At 47.8% G+C, this 25,495-nt stretch overlaps 2 protein-coding genes across 2 annotated transcripts; one reads left to right on the top strand and one right to left on the bottom strand.

The window, feature by feature from the left end:
• Nucleotides 1-9,550: 9,550 nt before the first annotated feature.
• On the bottom strand, nt 9,551-15,659 carry LOC105191322 (putative uncharacterized protein MYH16). Its single transcript, XM_011154635.2, has 5 exons — nt 15,613-15,659; nt 15,326-15,407; nt 14,018-14,100; nt 12,037-13,967; nt 9,551-11,763 (listed from the first exon to the last, which is right to left on the bottom strand). The coding sequence occupies exons 1-5, from the start codon at nt 15,657-15,659 to the stop codon at nt 9,824-9,826; spliced, it is 4,083 nt and encodes a 1,360-aa protein (XP_011152937.2). The 3' UTR covers nt 9,551-9,823.
• Nucleotides 15,660-16,087: 428 nt separating this feature from the next.
• LOC105191323 (myosin-4) lies at nt 16,088-24,598 on the top strand. The gene is made up of 12 exons (XM_019845132.2): nt 16,088-16,364; nt 16,854-17,118; nt 17,486-17,657; nt 17,696-17,965; nt 18,115-18,662; nt 18,786-20,745; nt 20,825-20,914; nt 21,470-22,463; nt 22,883-22,969; nt 23,405-23,670; nt 23,803-23,886; nt 24,260-24,598. Exons 1-12 carry the CDS (start codon nt 16,088-16,090, stop codon nt 24,596-24,598), a joined length of 5,352 nt encoding a protein of 1,783 aa, XP_019700691.2.
• The last annotated feature ends 897 nt before the right edge of the window (nt 24,599-25,495 follow it).

Genomic DNA, 25,495 nt, shown 5'->3' with positions numbered 1-25,495 from the left:
CTAGCGGAAAACGCTCAAAACTTTTACTTAACCCAATATATTAGTTTTATAGGATTAATATTTATATTGGTTATTGATTATTTATATTTATGTCGGTAAAAAGTTTCCTTTATATTTTTATGATTTCATAAAAATATAACGGAAATGTTTTTACTTATTTGTATTTTACCTACTGTATACCAGTTACAAATCTAACAGTTTCCTTTTCCTTTTCATGTGTTAACAATGGTCCTTTGTTGTTTCTTTTTTACCAATCGCATAACCAAGTGAGATTAAGGTCCCTAGAAAGAATAGTATTATTTTTCACGTTTTAACCATATTATAATTACATTTATATGTTAATTATCTATATTACAGAAATATTACTTTTCACTTTTTTACAATTCACTTTTGATGTCAAATTACTTACAGTGAAAAGTGAAAAATGAAAAAAAAGTTCACGTGAAAGATTCATGATCGCTACCCAGGTTCTTGAATCGAACATAAACTACGTTTATACGGCAAGATTAATCCGGATTAGTAACAACCGTAATTGGTGAATTCTTTGGTTCGATTGGTATATTCTTTTAGATCTAAAAATATGCTCTAATCGGATTCGAGACTGCACTAATTACAGTAGTTACTAGTCGAAGTTAGAAGCCGTGTAAACGTAGTCATATAAGGGCCGTTTTCCAGCTATGACTACGTTTATACAGCTTCTAACTTCGACTTAATAACTATCGTAGTTAGTGCAGTCTCGAATTCGATTAGAGTATATTTTTAGATCTAAAAGAAAATACCAATCGAATCAAAGAATTTACTAACTACGGTTGTTACTAATCCGGATTAACTTTGCCGTGTAAACGTAGTTCATGACACGCTAATGGAGGATTTACACTGCGTCCGATGTCCGACATATGACGTCCGATATCCAATAGGAGAACAGCTTTCCAATGGAGGATTGAATTCTCTATTAGAAAGCTGTTCTCCTATTGGGTGTCGGACGTCGTACGTCGGACATCGGACGTAATGTGAATCCTCCATAATACCCGTATTCAAAGTCAGGCCTTATATTTGAGGCCTCCTTATATCCATCTTTAGATGCTGCACGTATTACTTTATTTTATTGGCTACAGACCATCTGAAGATAAATTTAAACCAGCGGCACACAGTGCTTGTTTTCGTGCTGGATTGCTTGCTGGATGAAAATACTGCGTTTTGATTGGTGCATTTCCGAAGATGCATGAAAATCAGAAAATCACCAATCAGAATGCAATATTTTCATCCAGCAAGCAATTCAGCACGAAAACAAGCACCGTGTGCCGCTGGCTTTAGGAAGTCTAATGCCTTATTGTTTATGTGCATTTTCTGCGTTTTATTACGCTATTCGCATCCACATGCACATCCATATCGCTTTTTTCGTGTTTTGTGTTACTCATTGTTTTTCTTTATTTTTGTGCGTTTTTCAGCAGTTTCCTGCGTTTTGTTGCGCTTTTCTGTGTTTCTCTGTATTAGCATCCACATCCACATCCACATCCACATCATCCACATCCACATCGTTTTCTTTTGGTATTTTTGCGTTATTCATTGTTTTTCTGTATTTTTCAGCGTTTTTCTGCGTTTTGTTGCACTTTTCTGCTTTTTTTCTGTATTCGCATCTACATCTACATCCGTATCCACATCCGCATCCGCATTCACATCCACACCCTCATCCGCATCCGTATTCACATCCACATCCACATCACCCACATCCATATTAATGATGTTCTTCTCTCTGCTACGACGCTTCTCTATTCATTCGTCTTAACGCGCGTTCGTTCGTCAGATTTCTGTAATTAATAACTCGATAATTATTACGAATCTCGCAAAACGGTATGGGACTTTTATATTTAAGTCTTAACCCGATCTACCTTCATACTTCGAGTTGGCAGCTAATTATCGGACACCCTGTATTTATACGATGTATATCGTATATAATCTTCATGATATTAATCATACACAATCTCAATTCTTCTTTTCTTTTGCGCATGTTAACATGTTAATTCATGTTACAAACGCATAACAATGTGCGAGACCGTGTTTGTCAAGTACGCTATTATGGTTGTAGCATGGACATAAACTGAACTGAAAGTGGATGTAGCACGGATTGCCACCACATGCAGGTTTTACCGTCAAGATCTGAAAGTGGATGTAGCATCGTTGTTCCCCTCTCAAAACGGATATAGATGACACCCTTTCCCAGTGCGGAAAGTCGGTATCGCCGAAAACGCCGTGTTGGCCGCTCTCAGGTTTCTCTCTGATATTACCTCGTCGGTGGTGTAGTTAAAACGGTCGGTATTGTCATGACTCCTCAATTACCACCAGGTTCTTCGGGACCCTTTGCCAGTACGAAAATTTACTCAGGGTTGACGGTCTTTGACATTACTTCGTTGGCGGGTAGATAATGCAGGTCTCTTTCTTTCAATTTTCAAAAGAAGACAAATGTGATCATACTTCTCGATAAGAATGACTTTTATTCCTTGAGGAGAAGGGGATACTCCCTCCACAGTTATCAGCTTAGTATTATGCGCCATGGTAAGTGCCAATATAATTAGAAAAGTAATTAGAAAAGTGAGAGATAAGATGTATCGTCTGCTGTAAATTAGTTTTTTCTGGTCCTGTCATTTGTCATGTCTCACATGTACGCTTCCATTCTACATGTAGATGTGGTATAATACTATATTATATTTAGCACTAGTTAGCTAATCTTTTTCACGCTATTACTGTTTGCTGGGAGGGGGAGGAGGAGGGAGAGGAGGATACTCTTTTATACTATAGTAAATATGAAACTATCAAAAACGAGGTATTGTCTATAGCAACTTCAAACGGCGAAAATTCATTGATGGCTGCAAGTTTTAAAATTTGCACACAAAGTGTTAACGTCCAATATTTTTACAACGTTTCCAAACAAATGTGCATGCGGTAAAATTAACACTCGGTGCGTTTCCTATATATATATATATATATATATATATATATATATATATCCACAGAATAAAAAATATTTCTAATTTTATTATAAATTTTGGAATACATGAAGAACATGAGTTTCACTCCGGAGTTTCGAATTTCGAAATTCCACCACTTATTAAAAACTACCACTTGTTAAAATGCAGTCAAAATACTAAACGTTTAATGTAATCAGTACAAAGATAATGAATTGATTATTATATTATTATAATGTTTTTGACTTATAATTTAATTATAACCATGATTTATTATCTTATATAAACAAAATCCTATGCTCCAGATAAAATCCAATTATATATTGCAAGCGTATATTGTTATAATTGCATTATATGTAATTATATGTAGAAAACATTTTCTCCCTCTCTCTCTCTCTCTCTCTCTCTCTCTCTCTCTCTCTCTCTCTCTCTCTCTCTCTCTCTCTCTCTCTCTTTCTCAAAGGGGGCTCGACAAAACCAGGCTTTCGGCATCAACTTCATCCTCCAGCGCCGTAAATTGTAGTTGAAATTACGCGCTCGACGTGAGAAGCGTCCGACGTAAGAATCGATTAGCGCCGGCGACATTATTTCTTATTCTTCGGTCTTTCATCAGTACAACGTAATGGACGTGTAATCGTGTTTACGGGGCTTTCGTAAAATAGCGATGCTCTCGGCTAGTCTGCTTCCGTTCACGAGATGCGCACGTCAATGTACGCGCCAGAGACGGATAGGGAAAAGAAGCAAGGAAAAAAAGGACTTGTACCGGCATTCCGTGATTACGGCGATTCCATGCAATTAAAGTCTATTTAGTCGTGGCTCAGCACGTGGACTGCGTGACGAAGCACGACGCGTCCGGCTGCAACGCAGCCTGGTGTTTTGCGCTTTGTTATTTGCAACGAATTGGTGGCCGATATTGTACCGCGAAATATGGACATGTATGGGAACTTATCATTTATAGTAGATAACTCCGGGGACGCGTTATTGAGCGGTGGAATTTCGAGGTATCGGAACACCGAAGTGAAACTCATGTTCCTCGTATTCCGAGATTTGCGATAAAATTGGGAATACTTTTTATCCTGTGGATATATATATATATCTTGCACGTATATATATATATATATATATCCTACATATATATATATATATATATGTAGGAAACGCGCCGAGTGTTAATTTTACCGCATGCACGTTCGTTCGGAAACATTGTAACAATACCGAAGTAGCTTTCTCTCCTGTATTTTTCCATTCACGTGAGCCGACTGAACGATGTATACTCATTCGGCTACTATAAGCATATTACATATCTATCGTAATACTTATATTTTATCAATACAGCGTTTCATATAAATGCTCGATAATAAATCGATACTATTTTTGTTTCTCCGCTTCGTCTGACACATATATGATTCTTGCATTAATTGACACGTCAATTGACAGATAATCGAGAACAATCATTTTCAGTCGGAAATGTTTTCCCGTCGGAATAAGCGACGTCAGGGCTTCCATTCGATACGATTCACCCGCAATGATTTAATTGTATTTGATTATGTATAAAACGCATGTTCTTTCTCACATACACACACATACACACACACACACATACAGGACAAAAATATAACCCACAATATTACCGATTAACCGGGCACACGGTTTTGCAAAAAAGAGAGAAAATCCTCACTCAGCATCTACGCCGTGCGCAGCAGTATATTCCATGCAAAATGCAACGCTCCTAATTGAGCGTGGATGACGCTGCATTAGTGCTCGCGCTAATGAAAAGTAGACTCGCGCATTATTGCTCGCTTCGAGGTGGGAGAGCAGATAAGCGAGATCATTTTCTATTCATACGTTTCGCTGCATCGCGCTCACGACGAGGATGATATCGGGTTATACAGCGCAGCGATCATTAACATTACATCCTCCGTGTGGGGAAACGGTGTTTCTTATTTCTGTTGTGCGGTGCGATAACAAACGTGCCGACATAGAGCGGTGCTGTGCGCTAGATCAAAGACGAATATACATTTTAACCCATTTGCATCCGTAAACGGAACATAATGATTGTCATTTATTACCAACCGCAGAATATTTCACGACATTCACTTATCACCAATCACGGAATAATATGCTCGATGTTCACTTTTTGTCAATGGCCGCGTTCAGCAGAAAAAACTGCTTACTAAGCGTTTAGTGATTATTAACTATGATTGGAGTATTCTTTTAGATCTTTAACGAATCCGCGTTAATGCGCAGTGATACAAGCCGACTGTCAGTTGAACGTCTCCGATTTCTGAAGTTAGTTGTTTATTTAGCTTAGTTTAGTTAGCTGTGATGTAAATGGGTCAATTGGGACGTATGTTACACATTTCGGTCGATTAATTTCCGTCGAGAGCGGAGGGATCTGTCTTTATTTTCACGAGATCGCTCGTATCATACGCTCGTACGTCATTGTCGCACGTGCACATGAGTCAGCAAATGTCGTGATATCTAATCTGCGAGATGTAGAGTTGCGAACACATGCGCGTACGCATAAAATCGCGCAAAACAAAAAGTACACGGTAACGTAAAACAAAAAGATACCGTATATTGTCTGTCGTTATGACAATTGAATTTTTTTTTCTTTCTTCTCTTTTTCTGTTCTGTGAACGTGACGGCCGCTGTGTGACACGATCAGTTGATTTATTACGAAAAATATTACGAAATTTACATCCGGGCGAGCCGTCATATCGAATATGCACGCTTTTATCCTGCACGTATGCCACGTGCGTATTGCAGTAAAAAATTACGTGCCGTTATCGCGGTTATTACTCCTGGACAAATTAAAAAAAAAATGCATTGAGGAAATATTGAACAGTCTAATCAAACGGGGTAATACTCGGCGCTATCGGCTCCCGCGCGCCATCGAATAGGATTATTTTATTTTATACATGGCCGTTCCGTTAATTCGGAACTTCGGTAAAACTTCGGTAAAACGCGTTGAATTATATATCAGAATGCATGTATAATTCTCCAGCGTACTGATTACAAACCTTCGCCAAGAGGAAAAGCACGATTGCGCGGGAAAATTGCGCGCTCCCTTTCGATGTGTTTGAAGACGAAAGAAGATCGCGAGGGCGATCACGCGATTTCCACGCGTTACGAAACAAACCGAGTTGGAAAATGTTGTAATTCCGTCGCAATTTCCATCAAAAATGTTGCAATTTTTCCATACGGACGATATGTCCGTCAAATAGAAAAATCGTAAGTAACGGACGCGAAAGTTCGGTCGAGAGAGCGGCCTAGATCGACGGAATACGAAAAGAAGCAACTTTTAATTGAGGTGCAAATTTATCAGACGACGTATGAAGATAATCGTTCGCTCGATAAAATGGAAAATGAAATCTCGTGCCAGAGGTAAATTGCTCCATGTGCGTTCTCGTCACGGCTTTCGACCTTTCGTTTCCTACATTCCACGTGCACAACTCATCGACAACTCACCCTAAGCCCCGCATAATTGACTCGAACGCAAACCCTGCGGACACGCTGTTTCTAATACTCGATTCACACCCGGGACGACGTCGAGAGGACAATAAGACGTTCTCTGAAGAGGCTCCTCATCGTCTAATGTGATTTCGGAGTAGGAAGTTCGGTCGCTCGGCGTCGTATCCGTTGACTCGTGTCTGAAGCTGTCCTTTGAATGTCCTCCGGTGCACTTATGCGCACACGCACGTACGCAACCATGAGCGCAGTCATCTCGACCTTTGCTAATTAGTGGGTCGTTTGCCTCTTCACAGGGATAAGTGTGTGTTGGCACTAACCCGTCGCTGGGTATACGCTCCCCTAATCTGCGATAGAGTAAGGTCACCGTGTGCACATTAGGCAAAGAGGAGTCGGCTGGAAGACAGGAAGGAGCAGAATGGCGAGCGGGGACGAGGAGACGCGCGAGAACGAGGAACGGGATATTGTGACTGCATCGCCGAGACGTGATCGATCAACCTAATTCGACGAGAATTCACTGGTGACGGTAACCACGCGCCGTGTGCGCGCTGAGATTTATTTGTTTCCCGCGTCGCGACGCCAAAGTCCGACGCGGGACTTTTCTACGATCACAGACTTTTATATAGAGGGTGTCCGGTAATTAGCTGCCAATCCGAAGTGTGAAGGTAGATTAGGTTAAGACAAACATAAAAGTCCCATACCGTTTTGCGAGATTCGCAATAATTATCGAGTTATCAATTACAGAAATCTGACGAATGAGCGCGCGCTGAGATGGATGATTGGAGAAGCGTCGTAGCTTCTCGGGTTACAGTTAGAGTTGCCAACTGTTCGGTTTTGACCCGGACTGTCAGGTATTCAGAAGTCTTGCCCAGTATCCGGTTAACAAGTCAAACCGGACGACATATGTCCGATTTTTAAATAATATTCAATCAATGGAATGAGAGTTTAGATTTTAGCAACGTTTCTCCGTTTCAAGCGCCTGCAAATAATCGAGCACCACGAAAAGCAATGCCATTTAGCAGATGATCTGCAGATCCATCATTCGCCGATCTTCGTAGCACTCCGCTAGTAGGCGCTTGGAATGAGGAAAACGTCGCTAAAACATTGTTTAGTTTCGTGTTCAATAATAAAATGTATTATATATTAAAAAAGTAATAGTTTATTATTTTATTCAATCAAATTTTGTTTATAAAATTGTTTGGAAATTAATATTGTAAATAAATTCTTGTCATATTTTGTATTTAATGTAACGTTATGATTGTTATTTCTGTCCGGTTTAATCCGGTTTGGGTTTGTTACCAAAGAAGAAATATCCGGTAATTTTAACTTTTGGATTTGGCAACCCTAGTTACAGTGCGGCCCAGTCGACCCAGCAACTGTTGGTGGCGTGTGGCGAGATAAAACAACGAATAGCGGCGCGTTGTCCTTCTCCTCGCTGCGCACTGGCAACAGTTGCTGGATCGACTGGCACTCCTCAGATTTCTGTCATTAATAACTCGATAATTATTGCAAATTTCGCAAAACGGTATGAGACTTTTATGTTTGTCTTAACCCGATCTACCTTCACACTTCGGGGGTTGGCAGCCAATTACCGGACACCCTGTATAAACTAGACTGAGAACTTCCATTGGTTTTCATGTATAAAAGTAACCATTACGTAAAACATAAAATCGTGCGTACATGCGCATTGCAAGGTTCCGTTAGTACTCTATATATTGAATGAACATTGAACGTGAACATTGAATGTGACATTGCGAGAGGAAATATTAAATATTGGATCAATATTTTCTGGAGTAAAAATGTCTGTACGGTGCAATTACACTCCTTTCGGGACCTTGCAATGCGCATGCGCGAAATTTTAATATATACTTATAGGGAACGTATTAAAGAGACCAATTAGACTCCAATGTATAATATAGAGAAATCTGAATCTGTGGCTGCGATGCAGGGAATTTTTTCTTTGGCCGCGCAAACGATGGCGAAGAGAGAGAGAGAGAGAAGAGAAGAAAGGAGAGCTCGACGAGAAAGAATCCGGAGTTCACGTGCGAGTTTCGCTTTCGAGGACCGCGTGCGCGCACAAGGTTACGAGGACGACGTCCCGCCGAAAAGGGCGCCCTAAAATATACAGTCAGGCAGATTTATCAAATTTTGGTATTTGAGTTTGAAAGTCGAATAGCAATCGCGTTCGCGCGCGATTCGCGCGTATATGCATGCATACGTATGTACGCATGTACATATATATCCATGTTGAACGAAGCTGCTAAAAAATACAGAATATTATCAAGTATGATAATACACACAGATTGCGATACATTGTTCACCGGGACAGCGTTTAAAAAATATATTACGTTACGTTGGCCGGTGCCTGTCCCCGGAGAAGCGCGATGTGCTTTATGTGCTCGGCGGAAAAAAGCAAATAAAAATAAGAGAGAAAAACGCAAAGTGCGAAAAAGAGATAAAAGAGAGAAGTGAGAGAAGAGACCTTACTTTCCCCCGCTGGATAGCTGGAATTTAATTAACCTACTTGAAGGCTTCGGATTAAAGATTAAAGGTGCCGAGATGAAGGATATGATTGCAGGAGCTTGCTCTCGAGGACTGTCCACTCGTTTGCGTCGTGCCAACGTCGCACTCCGGTAACCTGAGGGAATGATAGATGAGCGCCAACTATGTTCGCGCAAAAGCGAGTCTCGGCTTTTTGCTGAAATAATCTCAGACAAGGGTTTTCGACGGCGACGCCGTCGTCGTAAAGTATGCGATAATGGCTAGACATGCGCGCGGCGATTAATGCATTATTACGCGCTCCACCGATACTGCCGCGTCTTTACCGTCGTCACGCCACCGTTATCATCGTCCTGTTTGGCTTTAACTATTCGTCGTCCTAAAAGCCGAAGATGAAGTAGCTTCCCGGAGGTTTTGTCGGCTCCCCTTAAAACAATTCTTGGTGTTCGTCGCCTAAGAGGATACGAGTTAGCTTCATGAATTTTAGAAGAATTGCCGTTTATGTAAAACCCCCGGGGAAGAGCAGCGGAGAAAGTGGGTAAAATATGTTCAAAGTGATAAAGATGTATTTGTCATGTAGACGCGGTTCAGCGCGAGAATCGCGACGGACTGCCTTCGATACGAACACGTTTCGATCGCGCTGCTTTTCTCAATCAGGATTAACTGCGGTGCTTTCACGACTTAAACTGCTTTCAAAAGTTAACGAGGCGGACAAAGACAGGATGACATTCGACAAGTTGCACAGCGGGTGTAGCAGCGTGTTAGCGTGCATATTTATCGGTTCGCCGGGCTGAACCGCGGCTATTTTTGCCCATCCATATGTTCCATCCAGATCCTCCTCGGTAGATTGCGGTCTAGAATTCTTAGCAGGGATGTACTCTCGAATCGATTCAGTCGCTTCTTGATTGCCCGTAAATTTTCGTCCGCTTGGCTGCTGTTTCGGAAAATATTCGCCGAGTTGCCGCGGATACCGCGCTACGCTCGTTCGTTTCTCTCAATGCGTTTCGTAAACCGCCTTCTAGTCTCGCGTTCGTCTCCTTCAGTTTTTCCACGGCGCTTCGCAGGTTGTTCGCCTTGAGCCTAAGATCGAAATTGGACTTTCTCGAAGCAACGAGCTCGTCCTTTAAAGCTGTTCGCTCGGACTTGAATCCGTTTAATTCTTCCTTGAACGTCTCAAGCCGCGACCTCAAGGTCGTTTTCTCGTCCCGCAGATTCATCAGCTCCGATTTCAAAGCTCGAATCTCCTCCGTCGCCTTAGCGAGGCCGGTCCTCGTTCTCTCTCCGTCCACCAGACTGAAGTCGAGACTGTCACGTAGAATATCTACTTCCATCTTCAGTGCCCTATTCTCGACCTCGAGCTGATCAATATCGGCCACCTGAGACCGTACCTTATCCCCGAACATCTTGGAGTCGCCGGAATGACCGGTATAATTATTCATCCGCGGTGTATAGCGGATATTCACGAGCTCGCGTCTCCTCTTCGAGGCGGACTCGATGAAGTCAATGATTTCTTCGTCGCCGAGTTCTCCGGCGGCCGGACGTATCGGACTTTCAGATTCGTCTTCGGCGCGCGCCAGTTCCATCGTTACGACACCGTTCTTTGCACCGTAATTCGCCGGTTCCAATGTCGAAACCTTATTCTCGGTTCTCGCGAGCCTCCTCAGTCCGCCCTTTGGCCTGTCTTTGATCTTTATTTTACCATCAGGGCCTGAACATGTATCAGATTCCGCTTTGATTGTCGTGTCGTTATCCTTCCCTCCATCAATTTCGACCTTTATGCTCGTTCGCGCGGCATCCAAGTAATCCAACTTGTGCCGAAGCTTGTTATGAAGGTCCGCGAGTCCTCGCTCGTGGCCGTTCGCAAGTGGATGCCGCGTATCGATTCTCTTCAAGTGACTCTCGCGATCATTCTTTTCGCAGTACGACGCGACTGCGGCGATCCGCAGCGTTTCGCGCTCGGCAACATGGATTTCCAGCCGTCGATCGCTGCCGATTTCATTAAGTCGTCGCCTCGCCTCGTCTCGTTCCCTTGTCAACTCGTCGTTCTCGCTCAGCCTCTTGTTGCAGGTGAACTGCAGCAGGGCGTTTATCGCCCTCACTTTGTCATTTTCGACCCTTGATTTATTCAATTCCATGGAAAGATATTCATTCTCCGCTTTCGTCTTATTCCAGCGATCTCGCAGGCCGGCGTTCTCATCATCGAGCTCGTTAATACGCGTCGTCAGCTCGTTCTTTTCTGCCAGCAGCACTCGCACACGGCCGTCCGCCTCCGCGCACCGCGCCTCGGACAGGACGTCCAGGTCGCTGGTGAGCCTCGAATTTTCCGCTTTCAGGCGCGACACTTGGATGGCCGCATCCTCGAGGTCCGTCCGTGCCTTCTCCAGCTCGAGCTTGAAATCCTCCATGGCGGCCTCGCGCTCGGTCACCTTTTCGCGGAGGCCACTGAGCTCGCACTGAAATTTCCTAACTCGATCCTGCAACGCGGCGCACTTGTTATTGGCATCGTTCATCGACCGTTCCAGTGATCCTTTTTCGGCCCGTGATTCCGACAATTCCGCCTTGAGTTGCTCTTTCTCGTCCCGAAGGTGTTTCATTTTGCCCTCGAGCACTTTGTTCGTCTCCATCAACCTCCCACGCTCTCCCGCCGCTTCCTCGCCGGCGCTCGTCTGGACGTTCAATCGATACGTCAACGACTCCTCGTTAGACTTCAAATCGGAGACTTCATCGTGTAGCCTCGCCCTGTCACCGAGCGCTTCGTCCAGCGCGCGCTTCAAACGGGTGATTTGCCCGTTCGCCTCGTCCAGGCTTATTTTAGACTCATTTGATTCGGCTTTCAAACGCTTTAATTCGTCCCTGAGGTTTGACGCTGGATCCTTCCGCGAACCTTCGCCATTGTCCCGCTGCTGTCCTTTCTCCTCGTCCTTCTCCTTCTCCTCGTCTTCCTCCTCCTCCTTCTCCTCCTCCTCCTCCTCCTCCTCCTCCTCCTCCTCCTCCTCCTCTTCCTTCTTTTCCTCCTGCTCGCCTTTGCTCGCCGAACTTTTCAATTTGTCCAGTCGTTGACGCTGCCGCCGTCGCCGCCGCTTCCCAAGTCCCCCAATTATACTTTTCAGTTTTACATTTTCGTCGGCAGCGATGCCGAGTTTCATCTTCAGGTCCTTTACCTCGGCTCCGAGGACTGCTTTCAGCGAGTCCCGCCCGGTAATGATATTCGCAATTTCTTTGTCTCGCTCGCGGAGAATATTACGCATCTTCTCCGCCCGTCCTAATAGCGTCTCTTTGTCATCGCGCAGCCGCCGCAATTTTTTCCCCAGCGTATCAATTTCGACCGTCATCAGTCGCATCTTCGCGACGCGCCCCTCCGATTGCGCGCGTTCGCGCGACAGCTCCGATATGTCTCGCTTCCGGCTGTTCGCGTCCTCGCGAAGACGCTCATTTTCACGGGACATGTCAGCGACGATTTGCTCGTGCTTGCCGCGCTCGTCCTCTAACGTCGACCTGACGCGCCCGCACTCGTCGTTCAGTGCACTCACGCGCTCGTTCTTCTCCGTAAGTTCCAGTCTCAGGCGCACGATCGACACTTCAAGGCGACCGATTCGCTCGCGCAGGCTCGCGCGGTCGTCGAGGATCTCGAGATCCTTCAGCTTGCGGCACAACCGCTCGATCAAGTCACCGAGCTCCTCCACTATCCTCTCAGTGGCGTCCGCGGTTTCCAACGGATCCTGGCGATTCCAACGGCAATGTAACGCGGCGATCACCGTGACCGACTTCTTCACCAGGTCTTCGAGCTCCGCGATCTTCGTCATGTATCGCGAACCGCTGATACCGCCAATTCTGCAATACCTGTCTATCGACGTGAGCTTCAGCTTGCCGACCTCGGTGTCGATCTTTGACAGAAAGTCGTTCAGCAGCGAAGCTGTTTTTGCGCAGCTCTCGTGCTCGAGGCTGCACTTGCGCATCGGCGACAACGACGGCGAACTCGCCTGCCTGAGTTCCACGGCCAACACTCTCAGGTTTACCTTGAGATCAACCACCTTCTTCATGTACCTCAGGCGATCCGGGTCGCCGGCGGCCATCATCGCCTCTCGCTCACTCTTCAGACTGTTCTTCAAGTCGTCCATTAGGCGCCCGACGTGTGTGACCACACGCGGGATGTCCACGTCAGCCAAGTGCCCGTCGCGCTTGATATTCTCGCGAATCACCTTCAATCGAGCCATTTCCGCCATCAGCTGCTCCGCGAAGCGGTTCAACTCGCCGATTCTCTTCTGGTATTCCGCGCTGTTGCCGCTCCGACACCGCAGCATGGCTCTCGCTCGGTCTAGCTTGCGATGTAGGTTCCTGTTCTTCGTCTTGAACTGGTACAGTTCTTCGTGGACATTCACGAGCTTCTCCGACAAGGCAACTATCGTTTCAACGACCTTACCGAGCGCGTTCGCGAGTATTAGCTCGAACGCACGATCGCCTCTCGCAAAGTCCTCCAGCCGGTCGCCGAGTCGCCTCAGCATTACGCGCGTTTCACGACTCTCCTCGGTCTCTTTCCGCCGCTGCTGGAACGAGATTTCACTCGAGCGTCTTTCCTCTCTCTTCTCGTCCGCAGGTCCGCCCTCAGTCCCGGCGATTTCATCCCCCGCTTCGCGGTCGGCGATACGCACGATATCCTCCTCGGCTCGCGTCAGAGCGCGCTTCAGACTCGCCACTTCGTTCCCCAAAGCGTCGTTCGCTTGCTCCAGCCGACTAATCTCCGTCCTCTGGTGCACGATCAAAGGGTCGATCTCCAGGTTATCGTTTCCATTCTTGTCATCCGCACGAAGGGCCATTTTCATTCGCCAGATATTGCTCTTGAGCCTCGCGCTGTCGTCTCGCCAGTTCTTCATCTGCTGGATCACGTGGCGCAGCTTGTGTAAGGTCGCTGCTGCCATTCCGGCGATTCTGCTCTTCTCCTCGACGGCGATATCAACCGCGACCACTAGCAGGTGATCGTCTAGATATCGGTCGTCCATTATTGCTTCTCTCGAGTTTCCCAGGCCGGAGTTGAGTCTGCGAGTTGCGTATGAGAGACTGCAAATACAAGTGTAATCCAGACTTACCTCGGCTGCTTCATTCGCGTTCTCAACTTGTTTGCACTTTCGTAATCCGAATGTGCGACTCCATAACTCTCCGGAACGAGTATCTCGGCGCGAAACGCGACGAGCACGATGATAAAATTACGCCGAACATCGATGTAGCCGATAAATGTGAAAAATCGACTCGCTGCGCGCGCGAAATTGAGGAGAAGGGGCAGGCAGGGGGAACGAGCCTTTAATATATTTATCAAATTATTCGGGAAGTTCGGTGAGGAATGTTTTTGTGTAATTTTCATTCAAGCTATTATTAATTAATTCTCGGGGTCGAATATCCCCTGTTGCGGTTAACATTGCACGTTGCTTTATAAATATATAATACCAACGTCGATATAGATATTGTATATATCGCGCGTAAATATATCAATACGCGGGTTTTCATTAAAACGTACGTGTCATAGTAGACTAACGTGGCGGCGGCACGGCGTAATTTCGCATTTCTTCCACGAGTGCTTGGCCGGGCTGTTACTTGAAAATTTTTGCGCACACGTTAACGTCGAGACGTCACGCGGCCGTGGGAGCGAGTGCGAGCAATCGATTGCCTTGCACGCGTCATTTCGGCACTTTGGTCAGACACCTTCAAACGTGTGGTGGGGTTATCTTCGGGTTCCTGAATTCGCGCCCCTGAGCGAGCGCGACGCCCGCGCAGCGAGAATTTGTATTTATTATTACGAGACCGTGCGATGTGCGGTGTGGCTGTTTCGTTAGGTCGATTCGATTAATGAAACGCTGATTTTGCGTCGGGGCAGAGTGCGGCGGACGTCGGGCGCAAAAAGGGGCGCAAAGTTCCGACGAAGTTCGCAGACCCGCGCGCGCGTACCGTGTTTTCCTCCTTCCTTTGCAATTACCGCGCAGATTTAATTGATGACGGACCCTCCTCTCCTCTCCTACCCGTTCCTCCGCCCCACCGTCCCCTCCGCGTCCCTGCCTCTCGATAAGTTCTCGAACGGAACCGAACCGTGGTCCAAGTGCTCTCGAAACTCTCGAAACTTAAGAAGCGTTCAGTATCGCTGCGCCGCGGCCCCTTCAATATCGGAACACCTAATAAGACTGTTCTAACGAGGACTCGCCGAGAGCATACTGCGCGCGATTCAATTATAGCGACCGCTTAATTATGTGGGTCGTACGTAACCGGCACTTCCGGTTTCTCGGCGCGCGCGAACTTCGTGAGGGGAAAGTTGGTGAATAATGCGCGTGTGTCCTAATGTCTCCATCTCCCAAGCTACCATAAGCCACCGCCGCCGTTGCCGACGACGACGACGACGACGACGACGACGACGACGACGACGACGACGACGACGACGACGACGACGACGACGACGACGACGACGACGACGACGACGACGCTGATGATAGTCTCGGTGCGTAGGATTTCCGCGAATATCGATAATCGCAATTATCGATATAAACTTAGACGTTGTTGGCGCGTGCAAGGAAATTCCTGTTCTGTTATTAACGCGACGGCGGGACACAACAGGTTCGGGCGTCATTCTTCCCCGAGAATAAACCATTCAGCTCGACATCCATAATTCGAGTTATCGATTCGGTCTTGTTCACCTCACCTCTTCCACTCCACCGAGCCCCTCACCCCTTTATTAAAATCGCCCATCGTCGGAACAAATCTCGACCGATCGCGAAGATATGACTAACGTCTAGCGAGCTTCCGCTCAACCTTCCGGCGTTCCGTGTCAGATATCTCAGTATCCGCGACGTTCTTCTCTCGCCAACGATACCGATACCGAGTGCGATACTCTCTCGACGCTCCTTCTCTCCGTCTCTCTCGCTCGCCGTTATTGACGAATCACAGCCTGAATCCATGAATAATCTGTTTTCCGATCGAATAATGTAGAGGGAGGAGCGAGACGGTGCGCGCCGGCTAGATTGAGTAACCTCTAAATTTTCTATGCGGCGCGTCTTTATGCGAAAGCCGACCGTGCGCACACGAGGGGGTTGCGGACGCTTCGGGAACAAATCCGCGCGATGCGACGAGGACGGTGACGAGATTGTCGAGCGGGATCTTCGAAATTGCGGCGGGTCATGGAAAATCGATACGCGCCGCCGATTTGCCGGTGCGGCTGCCACGCACCATCGCTGAGAACGAAGAGGCCGGCGACGTTCGAGCCGCCGTGCGAGCCGTGCTGCTGTTGCCATTACAATCCCTTTGAGGACAACTCGAAGGAATGGGCGGTGTACGATCTGCCGTTCGCCCTGCGAAAGCTCACGGTAATGAAGTGTCAGATGAAGAAGTGGCGGATGGAGCGGCTGCAGCTCGAGAGCGAAAATAGGTCTCTGAAACAAGCCCTGCAATCGTTCGGTACCGATCCCCTCCCCTTATGGTCGAATTTACCCGCTCCTTGCTTTCTTACGCTATTTCTCGCCCGGCTCGAGCCAACTCTGATAATTCGGTGTGTTATGCTTTTCTCCCCCGTAACGCCCTGCTTTGCTTATAGAACGATCGCTCGACGAGAGAACGCGGTACGGCTGATTTGTCCTAAATCGAAACTCGTGAATGTTTCAATCGCTGCTCGACAAGTAAATTCGTAATAAGACAGCCTCGAGTAGCAACATTATTATCCTTTAGTACATATATGACATTTTTTTAAAATGTTTTCGAATAACAAATAAGGATGTATTGTTCATCGAGTCAAGCGCGCAATCCCGATGTGTCGTCGGGTCACGAGAAAATGCAATTCTCTTTACTCTTGATTCTGTTTCGACAATCACACTGGTTCAGACAGCGCGTTGCGGCAGAGTCGCAGGGGGGAGAGAAAGGAGAGATTATAACGCAACATATGTATAATACTTTCGACGGAATACTTCAGGCGGACGAATAATCTTCACGCAGGTGTGAAGCCTAATGAGATATTGACGCCCGATCCCTTGCACGTGCATTACCGCGAGGAGAACGAGAGGCTGAAGAATGCAAATGAGGAACTGACAGAAAAAGTTCGCGACTTCGAGGAGACCATCGCCGAACGAGATTGCTGCGACGATCCATGCGGGGAAGTTAAATACGCGAGGGAGAAAATAGCGGCATTGAGAGAACGTTTCGCCGCCGAGAAAAAACAGTACGTACAATGTCGATTAATCGTGCAATCTCGCGCCGGAAGACACCGCGGGAGATACGTCTCTCGCTGCGTATCGAATTTAATCGAAAAGAGAAAACACTTTCCTCGAAGCGCGATAGGGCCGCACGAAGGGGGCGGCGATAAAAAATTAATATCGAATTAATCATAAAGGAGAAAAAGAAGAAAAGAATTCTGGCGCGCGATGACGAAGAGCTTTCCGTTTGATAAGTCTCGCGAAGTTATATATCTTCGAAAGAACATTAATCACAGTTCGCTCTCGCTCTCGATACTTCTTCGACAACCATCCATCTTCATTAAGCTGGCCCACGTCAATGTAATTACGCGCAAACTGTTGATCTCGTGACAGAATGCGAGACGAGATCTCGTGCCTGAGGCTGAAACTGGCGGAGGTCGAAGAAGATACCTCCTGCGCGGCATTAAACCGTTTGAGAGCGAAGCTTCGTGAGTTAATGAAAGATGGTCAGAAGACCGCCGATCAACAGGTGCCGGTCTCAAGGAGTCGCGAGGATCTACTACGGGTAGTGAACCGTCTCGTCTGGCCTCGCGAACCACTAAGGCCGCTCTAACCCGAATTCGTCGTAAGTTGAAGGTCGCTACCGTGCCGGTGTTAGATGAAGACGAGCTCGACAGGTCGACGTTGCTGAATCGGCTTCAGCACTGCGAAGCGCTAGTGGCTGAACTGACGGCACAATTGAACGAGAAGACGGCTCAGGTGGAGGTCCTGCGAAACGAGCTAGAAGAACGGAAACGCGCGATTCCGGTGTGGAAGTCAGACCTGGATCGAATGGCTGTCAGCCACGAAGTTCACGAAGTTCATGACGATAAGGCATCGTGCTTTGCTTCTTCGTCTTCGGAGATAGACTCATAGTCAGCCATGTGTCGGACAGACCAAGAGTCGCAAACGCGCGTCTTATACCGAGACTAACACGTGGACGCTCGTGCTCGTCTTGACTCGAGGTATGCGTTTATGCGCAGGTTGCAGCAGAACTGGAGCCGGAAACAACAACGCCTCTCGACGAACTGGAGCTGGAGAGAACGACGCTCCTCGACGAGCTGGAGCCGGAGAGAACGACGCTCCTCGACGAGCTGGAGCCGGAGAAAACGACGCTTCTCGACGAACCGGAGCCGGAAAGAGAGACGCTTCTCGACGAACTGGAGCCGGAAAGAGAGACGCTTCTCGACGACCTGGAGCCGGAGAAAGCGACGCTTCTGGGTGAGCTGGAGAAGATGCGGGATGTGGTGTCCGAGAGGAACGATCAGATCGTCGCCTTGTTGGAGCTGAAGGAGACGGTCGAGAAGGAGTGTGCCGAGAAATTGGCAGCCGCACAGGCCAAGCTCGAGGCGTTCTCCGCGCAGGAGACGATCCTCGGGAACGAGGTGGAGCAGCTGAAGGCGCGCGCGGAGCGTTTGGAGCGTCAGCTCGCCGACAGCGGCGATGAAGCAGCCGAGCTGCGAAAACGGTGCGCCGACTATGATGAATTATTGAGCAGAGTGCAAGAGTTGGAGGAGAATTCGGCAGCGCTGCGAGTCGAGCTCGCAGACACGAAAGGCAGGCTGCAGACTCGAGAGACCGAAGTGGACATCTCGGTCGGCGAGAAGGCGAGATGCCTGGAGGAGCTAAACATTGCGAACGCGACGATCGACAGACTCGGAGGCGAACTGGACGATGCGCGGAACGCCGAGAGAAACGCGCGGAACAATCTCGAGGACTGCAAAGCGGAATTGAGCAAAGTGCAAAGTGACAGGGCGAATCTCCGAGATACGATGGACCGCCTGCAGCTTGAATACGAGGAATTAAAAGACACCCTCGAAGATCTCAGGTCGGAACTCGAGAGCTCGGAGGAACGGAACGAGGGATTAATGTTGAAGAATAAGCGCGCAGCTTCGGACTACGCCGCCTTGTCCGCAGAATTGGACAGATTGCGGGAAGACAAGCGGGGAATGATCGAGCGGTTGGCCGAATTAGACCGCAGCAAGAGTGAGAACGAGACTCTGCGAGAGGAGATGGATAAGCTGCGGCGCGAAGAGACGTCGTTGAAAGAACGCCTCGAAACAACGGTATCCGAGCGCGACCGGCTAAGTGCCGAGAATGCGTCATTAGACGAGGAAGCTGGGAAAACACGCGGGGAAGTGAAGAGGGCGCAGGAGGAAAATAACGAGTTGAAGAACGAGATCGATAAGTTGAACGTTCAGCTACGTCTCTTGGAAGAAAAATTTCAAGTGGCGCAAAAAGAGCTGGGGGGCACGAGAGACGATTTGCATAGTCTCGAGGCTGAGAATGAATTCTTGAGGAAGGCATTGGAAAATGCTAAAACGGAAGCTAACGAACTTAAGGAAGAAAATGTTGCCTTGAAAAACAATCTTGATAACGTGATTACGGAATTGAAGTCTGCGAGGAGCGAGTATAATGACATTAAAGCAAAGGGAGATGATTTATTATCTGAAAACGGTTATTTAAGAGAGGAGTTGGAGAAGCGAGCGGAGGAGACGAGTCGGTTAAAGCGCGAAGCGGCGGCATTAAAGAATGATCTCGATAGACTATGGGCAGAGATGGAAAGGTTGAAGGACGAAAGTGCTGTTGTTACGAGTGCTCTTAAAGACGATTTGTCTAGGACAAATGTAGCGTTAGATGACGCGAGGATACAATTGGAAAAGTTCAAAGCCGAGAATAAAGCTCTCGCGGGAGAATTGGAGAAGGCTAATGTAAATAGCGGCAAGTTATCCGCGGACTTCGATGCTCTGCAAAGCGAAATGGCGAAGTTGAAGTCGGAGAACAGCAAGTTGCTACAAGAGGCGGCCGATGGGCAAGAGGAAGCAACAAGATTATTGTTCGAAATAACGACTCTGAAGGGAAAAGTCAATAATATGAGGGAGGACCTGACGAGAGCAAACAACGAGGTTGCAGATTCGCGGAAAGAAATAGCCAAGTTAAGTAATGAACTGGAGGAGGCGAGAGTTACGAACGAGAGGCTGAGGGAGGACGTTCGCCGAACAGAAATAGAAAACGCAGCCGTCAGGATCGAGACGGATAGTTGCAGAGACGAGAATGATAAGCTGAGAGCAGATATAAGCGAATTGGAGAAACAGATGGACTTATCGGCCAACGAAGCGAATAAATTGAGAACACAACTCAGTGACGTCGAGAATCAGCTTAAGTTTCTCGAGCCTCGGATGACTAATTTAGAGATCGATAGAAACAAGCTGCAGAACGAGATTGACAAACTGAAATTGGATCTAGGTGCGGAAACTGCCGGCAAACGAGACATTCAGGAGGAATTAGCGGCGTTGAAGAGCGAGATGAAGAATCTGATCGCGAAAATCGATGAGCTGAAGGCGCTGAATCATCAGCTGAAGGAAGAGAAGGACGCGCTTAGGGGTGAGCTGTCGACACGGAGCGAGCAATCGTCGAGCTTAGAAGCCGCGAATGTCGAGATGAAGAGCGAGATCGACGATTTGGGCCGAATTATTTCTGACTTGCAGTCGCAAGTGCCCAAGCTCGAGGAAATTGTCGAGCATTGGAAGCAGGAGAATTACAAGCTCCAGACGGAAGTAGATAAGTCACATGCCGAGAATGAGAGGATAAAGGAGGCCTTAAATAGCTGCCAGGTAGAGATAATTTAGTTGCACATCCCACTCGTGTGTGATTTTCTCAGTCGCCTGATAATAATCTTCTTGAAACTCGTAGGTCGAGCGACAAGCATTAGAGAAAGAGATGGCTAATCTTAGAAATGAGAAGATCAAGCTGGAGGGAGAGCTGGCAGAGCTCAAAAATCAGGCGGAGAGACTCCAGCAGACCTCGTTCGCCGAAAAGTCCGCGAAAGAAGAGCTGGCGCTAAAATTAGAGAAGGTCAGCGACGAGGCCGTAAGATCGAGAGAGGAGCTCGAGGCATTGAAGAGCGAATTGATGAAATTAAGAGCGGAGAACGATAGGCTGAGAGATAAGGAGGAAAGTTTGTCGCGCGGAATATTAACATCGAGGAAGGAGCTGGAGGAGCTGAAGAGCGAGACATCGGCGTTACGGACGGACAATGACACGCTGAGGTCGAGAATAAACACGTTGGCTCAAGAGAATGACGCGCTGAGGGGCGAGTCAGGCAGGCTGACGTCCGAAATTGACGGCTTAAAGTTAGAGAATACGAGTTTGCGAGAGGATCGGCGGAAATTCGAGAATGAGATGGACCAGCTGAGAGGCCAAGGCGACGGGCAGAAAGTTGAAATCGAAAGTCTCAAGTCCGACCTGACTGCTGTGCAGGCATTATCGGAGAAAATTCGATCGGAATTATCCGCTTGCCAATCCGAGAACGACAAATTGAGAGAAGACTCGGCGAAGCTGCGGGAGAATTTTGATGCGCTTAAACTGGCGAATGACAAGCTGAACAAGGAGGCGGAGGACTTGAGGGCGGCATCGATCGACGCGCGGAACACGACCAACAGTTTGCGAGATCAAGCGGCCGCGTTGCTGGACGAGAAGGAAGCGCTTCTGAGTGAGTTACACGCTTTACGAGCGGAAGTGAGTGGGTTAACTAAAGAAATTGCGCCGGGCGAGGCCGCGAGGGAGGCTGCCGAGAGGCAAGCGGACGTTCTGAGCGGCGAATTAAGGGCGCTAAAAGCGGAGCTGGATAAGACGCGTGCGGAAAACGAGACTTTGAAGCAGCAGCTGAACGACGCGAATGAACGCGGCGCCGCCGCAGAGAGCGAGGCGGCCGCCTTGAGAATCGAGCGCGGCAGAATGGCGACGGAACTCGACAGCATGGGGTCCGATTTAGCCGCGGCGAAGAATGACCTTGACAAGTCGACGAATCAGAACAGCATGCTGCAGGGAGAGATCGAGGAGCTGAGGAAGACACGCGGGGACGCTGAAGCGAAGATCAAGTTCCTGGAGAACGAGAACGAGAAGCTCGGCAAGGAGAGGGACGACTTGACAGTCCGAGCTGCCGAGGCTGCGAGGAATGCCGATGACGTACGGGCGCGACTCGATGACGCGATGGAGGCTCTGAAGAAAACAGGCGGGGACGCCGCTTTCGTGGAGTGGAACGCTCTGAAGGAGACACTGGCTCATTTGCGAGACGATTTGACTGTATGCCGAGCGGATAACGAACGACTAACGGCCGAGTTGGCCGCCTCGGAGAGCGTAGCGTTGGAGTTACGAGCGGATCTGGAGAGAGTCACGGCCGAGAGTGATCTACGGAAGGGCGAAATCGCTCGATTGAAATTGGAGAACGATAAATTGAGCGAGGAACGTGACACGTTAAGGGACGAATATAGAGCCGATTTGGACAAGAGGAAAGATGAGCAGCCGGGGGGATTAATCAAAGCGGCGGTTGGTAAGGAGCGATTTGAAAATAACGTCTCGTGAAAACTGAAAATGTGAAGCAATTTGGAACGATTCCGAATTGGATCGTTGCCGAGCGAAGGGCTCTGAGCTCTGAACGTGCAACTCGATCAATTGCAAATTGGAGCAAACCCGTCGACGTTTGCTTATCTCGTTGCAGATTCTCTTCTTTTCTCTTCTTCCCTTTTCTTCTCCCCACTTTTTTTTTGCAAAATGCTGGCGTATTTATGAGCGTCGAGACATAGCCGCTATTTCTGCAGCGCGGCTGCCCGAAACGATGGGACATGACTTAATCGTGTAATGCGCTTTATTCGTACGCGATTTCTCCGCGAACCTCTGCTTTTCCGCCGCCCGTTGAACTCTCGTCTCGCCCGTGTTCGCATTAAAGAAGAGACATCTTTGTAATTCCAGCGGACGGCGCGCCTGAGGCGGATGAATGCGGCGACTTCGTTAAGGCGAATGAATCACTGAGGAAACAGATTGAAAGGCAATATGACGGTAAAACCTGCATAAAACCTCTCCCGACTGTTTCGCCATGTCCCGGCTGTTTTTTTGTCCTGCTGTGCGCGGAAACGCCAATGAATATGCTTATTCATAACTTCTAATTAGTCGTACGGCTGTTGTGCTTTTTAAGCAGGTTAAACACCTGGATAATCTTTCAATCATCAGCAGGTAGCGAATATTAAATATTCATCTTTGGAATTCTATAAAAACACGCACGTGAATATATTTTTTAACGGACGGTTCTACCGGAAGAAGAAGACCGATCACACATACGACGCGCACGAATCGAGCAAACGTCAGAGGCCTTTTTTAATCTGTCACCATCGTCGTGCCGAGCGATAAAAATCGTTAATTTTCTTCGTCATATATTTATGACGCGAATCGACGCGCAAATTCCTGTCTTGTTTTCAAGTCATATTTGTGAAACAGCCGTGCAACGTATACGTGATTACATACGCTTCGCGGATACCGACGGGCAAACATCGACGAAGCCCGCACTGGCGACGACGTTGGACGACGAGCTCGGCGAGATCGACCGCTGGACCGCGCCATCCATCGTGGAGTTATTAAAAGAATCGCGCAGACTGTCCGAGTGTATCCACTCGGCGGAGACGGAGATACGATGCGTCGACAAACTACTGGGGCTGCTCGACGAGTGCCGAACGGACAAGGAGAATTACGCGAGGCAATTATCGGTGAGCGGCGATTAACGTTGCGAGCTTGAACGTTCGGTCTAGCGTCGACGCGTCCTGTTTGACGATTTATCAAGAGGGGATAACACGAAATTTCCGAGTCGTGCGCTAACGCCCAGCATGAATCGTTTGTAGGAGCTCGGCATGGAAGTTACCAAGGCCGCAGGTGCGGATAATGGCGATGAGCTTGCAGCTTTTGACCCTGAATCTTGGCTAAAGGTATGCGCGCCGATGAGGGTTCGTCTCGCGCGCGACGAGACACCGCTGCTTTGTGTCCATCGAATCTATTTTCGCCTATTTTCGCGCTAATGATTCGCACGATGAGTAATACCGTGAAAAATAAAGAAAGAAGTAGTATCGAGTGGGTGCAAAAGTTTCCCAAGGATATCGTGACTGATCCACTTTTACGGCAGCACTTAAACGGCAGCTACAAATACGTTGATTTATAATACCATCCGTTGGATGGTAGAAAGCAACGCCGATCACTCGATAGAAGGAACAAACTGTTGTTGATAAAACGACCTGGTCTGTTTTTCCATCACGCAATCCATCGAAACTTTTGCACTCACCCGACTCATTACGTCTCTCGCAGTCCCTGACGCTCACGCAACTGGCCGAGCTGCACGACAAGATCTGTCTATTGACTTCGGGCATGGTGCAAGAGGACGACGTTCCTGCGGCCCACGATCGACCAGCGATTAATTGGGACCACGGTGATCCGCTGAAGGCGGATTACGACGCTTTAAACCGGCGGATCGCCGCCTTGCAGAAGCAAATAGCCGAGAAGCAGATTGAAGCGGGGTGGAAGCTGAGGGAATTAAGACAGGCTCTTCGTCTCGAGCAGGCAAACTTCATTCAAATCTTCGACCGGATGAATCTCGAAAGAAAGCGCAACCTGGCTCTCCATCTTAACATGGATCGTGCAACGTAGAGTCTTTCAGATTACAGATCGTACTCGTCGATATTTTAAAGGGCTGAAACGATCGTTTCCAAAAACAAATTTCTTTCACACTGCACTTGAATGAAATGCCTTTCTCTTACTACATCTTACGCGGAGACTGGAAGGAAGACGTCAAAATTTGACAGTCCAATCGGTGCTCGACGTGTGAAGAATAATGCAGAAGAACTTGTAACTGTATGCGTGTGGATGATTAAAAATAATGCACAAATCATGAGGTCACGTGTGCGTCCTTATAATTTCACGATTAAAATAATCGTCAAAAGGCTGCACAAGAGGGGGACGCATACAAATGAAGGATATAATATATTCTTCAATTACTGCAACCTGTTAACACACGCACACACATATACACGCGCAGGCATACATATAATGGGGAAGCCCAGTTCTCTCCGCGTTCTCTTCATCGATTACCATTTGAATAACTATAATCACCTTCTAGACACATATAATTGCATAATGTACCATATTCAGCGGCGGCATTTTGTTGCTAATCACGATCGAACAATAACAACTAATGAGAGCCGCTTGTTTCGTGGCGCGTGCTCGCACGCCGCCACGTGCGATAACGTGATTTCCCGTTTCATTTCGGAGGTTGCGTTGTTCGATCGAGATTAATTCAATTGTACCGTACCGCATCCGTTCCCGCGACTTTGCCTGGGCTGTCCCCCCCTCACCCTCGCTCATTCTCTCTCTCTCTCTCTCTCTCTCTCTCTCTCCCTCCCTCCCTCCCTCTCTCTCTCTCTCTCCCTCTCTCTCTCTCTCTCTCTCTCTCTCTCTCTCTCTCTCTCTCTCTCTCATTGGTACGACTACCGCGGACTGGTGCACATACACGGCTCAATGGAAAGGCGAACAACGCCAACAAAGAGT

This window comes from Harpegnathos saltator, unplaced genomic scaffold, assembly GCF_003227715.2.
Source record: "Harpegnathos saltator strain DR-91 unplaced genomic scaffold, Hsal_v8.6 scaffold854, whole genome shotgun sequence".
Lineage (NCBI taxonomy): Eukaryota > Metazoa > Arthropoda > Insecta > Hymenoptera > Formicidae > Harpegnathos > Harpegnathos saltator.
This window is presented reverse-complemented; position numbering and strand designations above follow the sequence as displayed.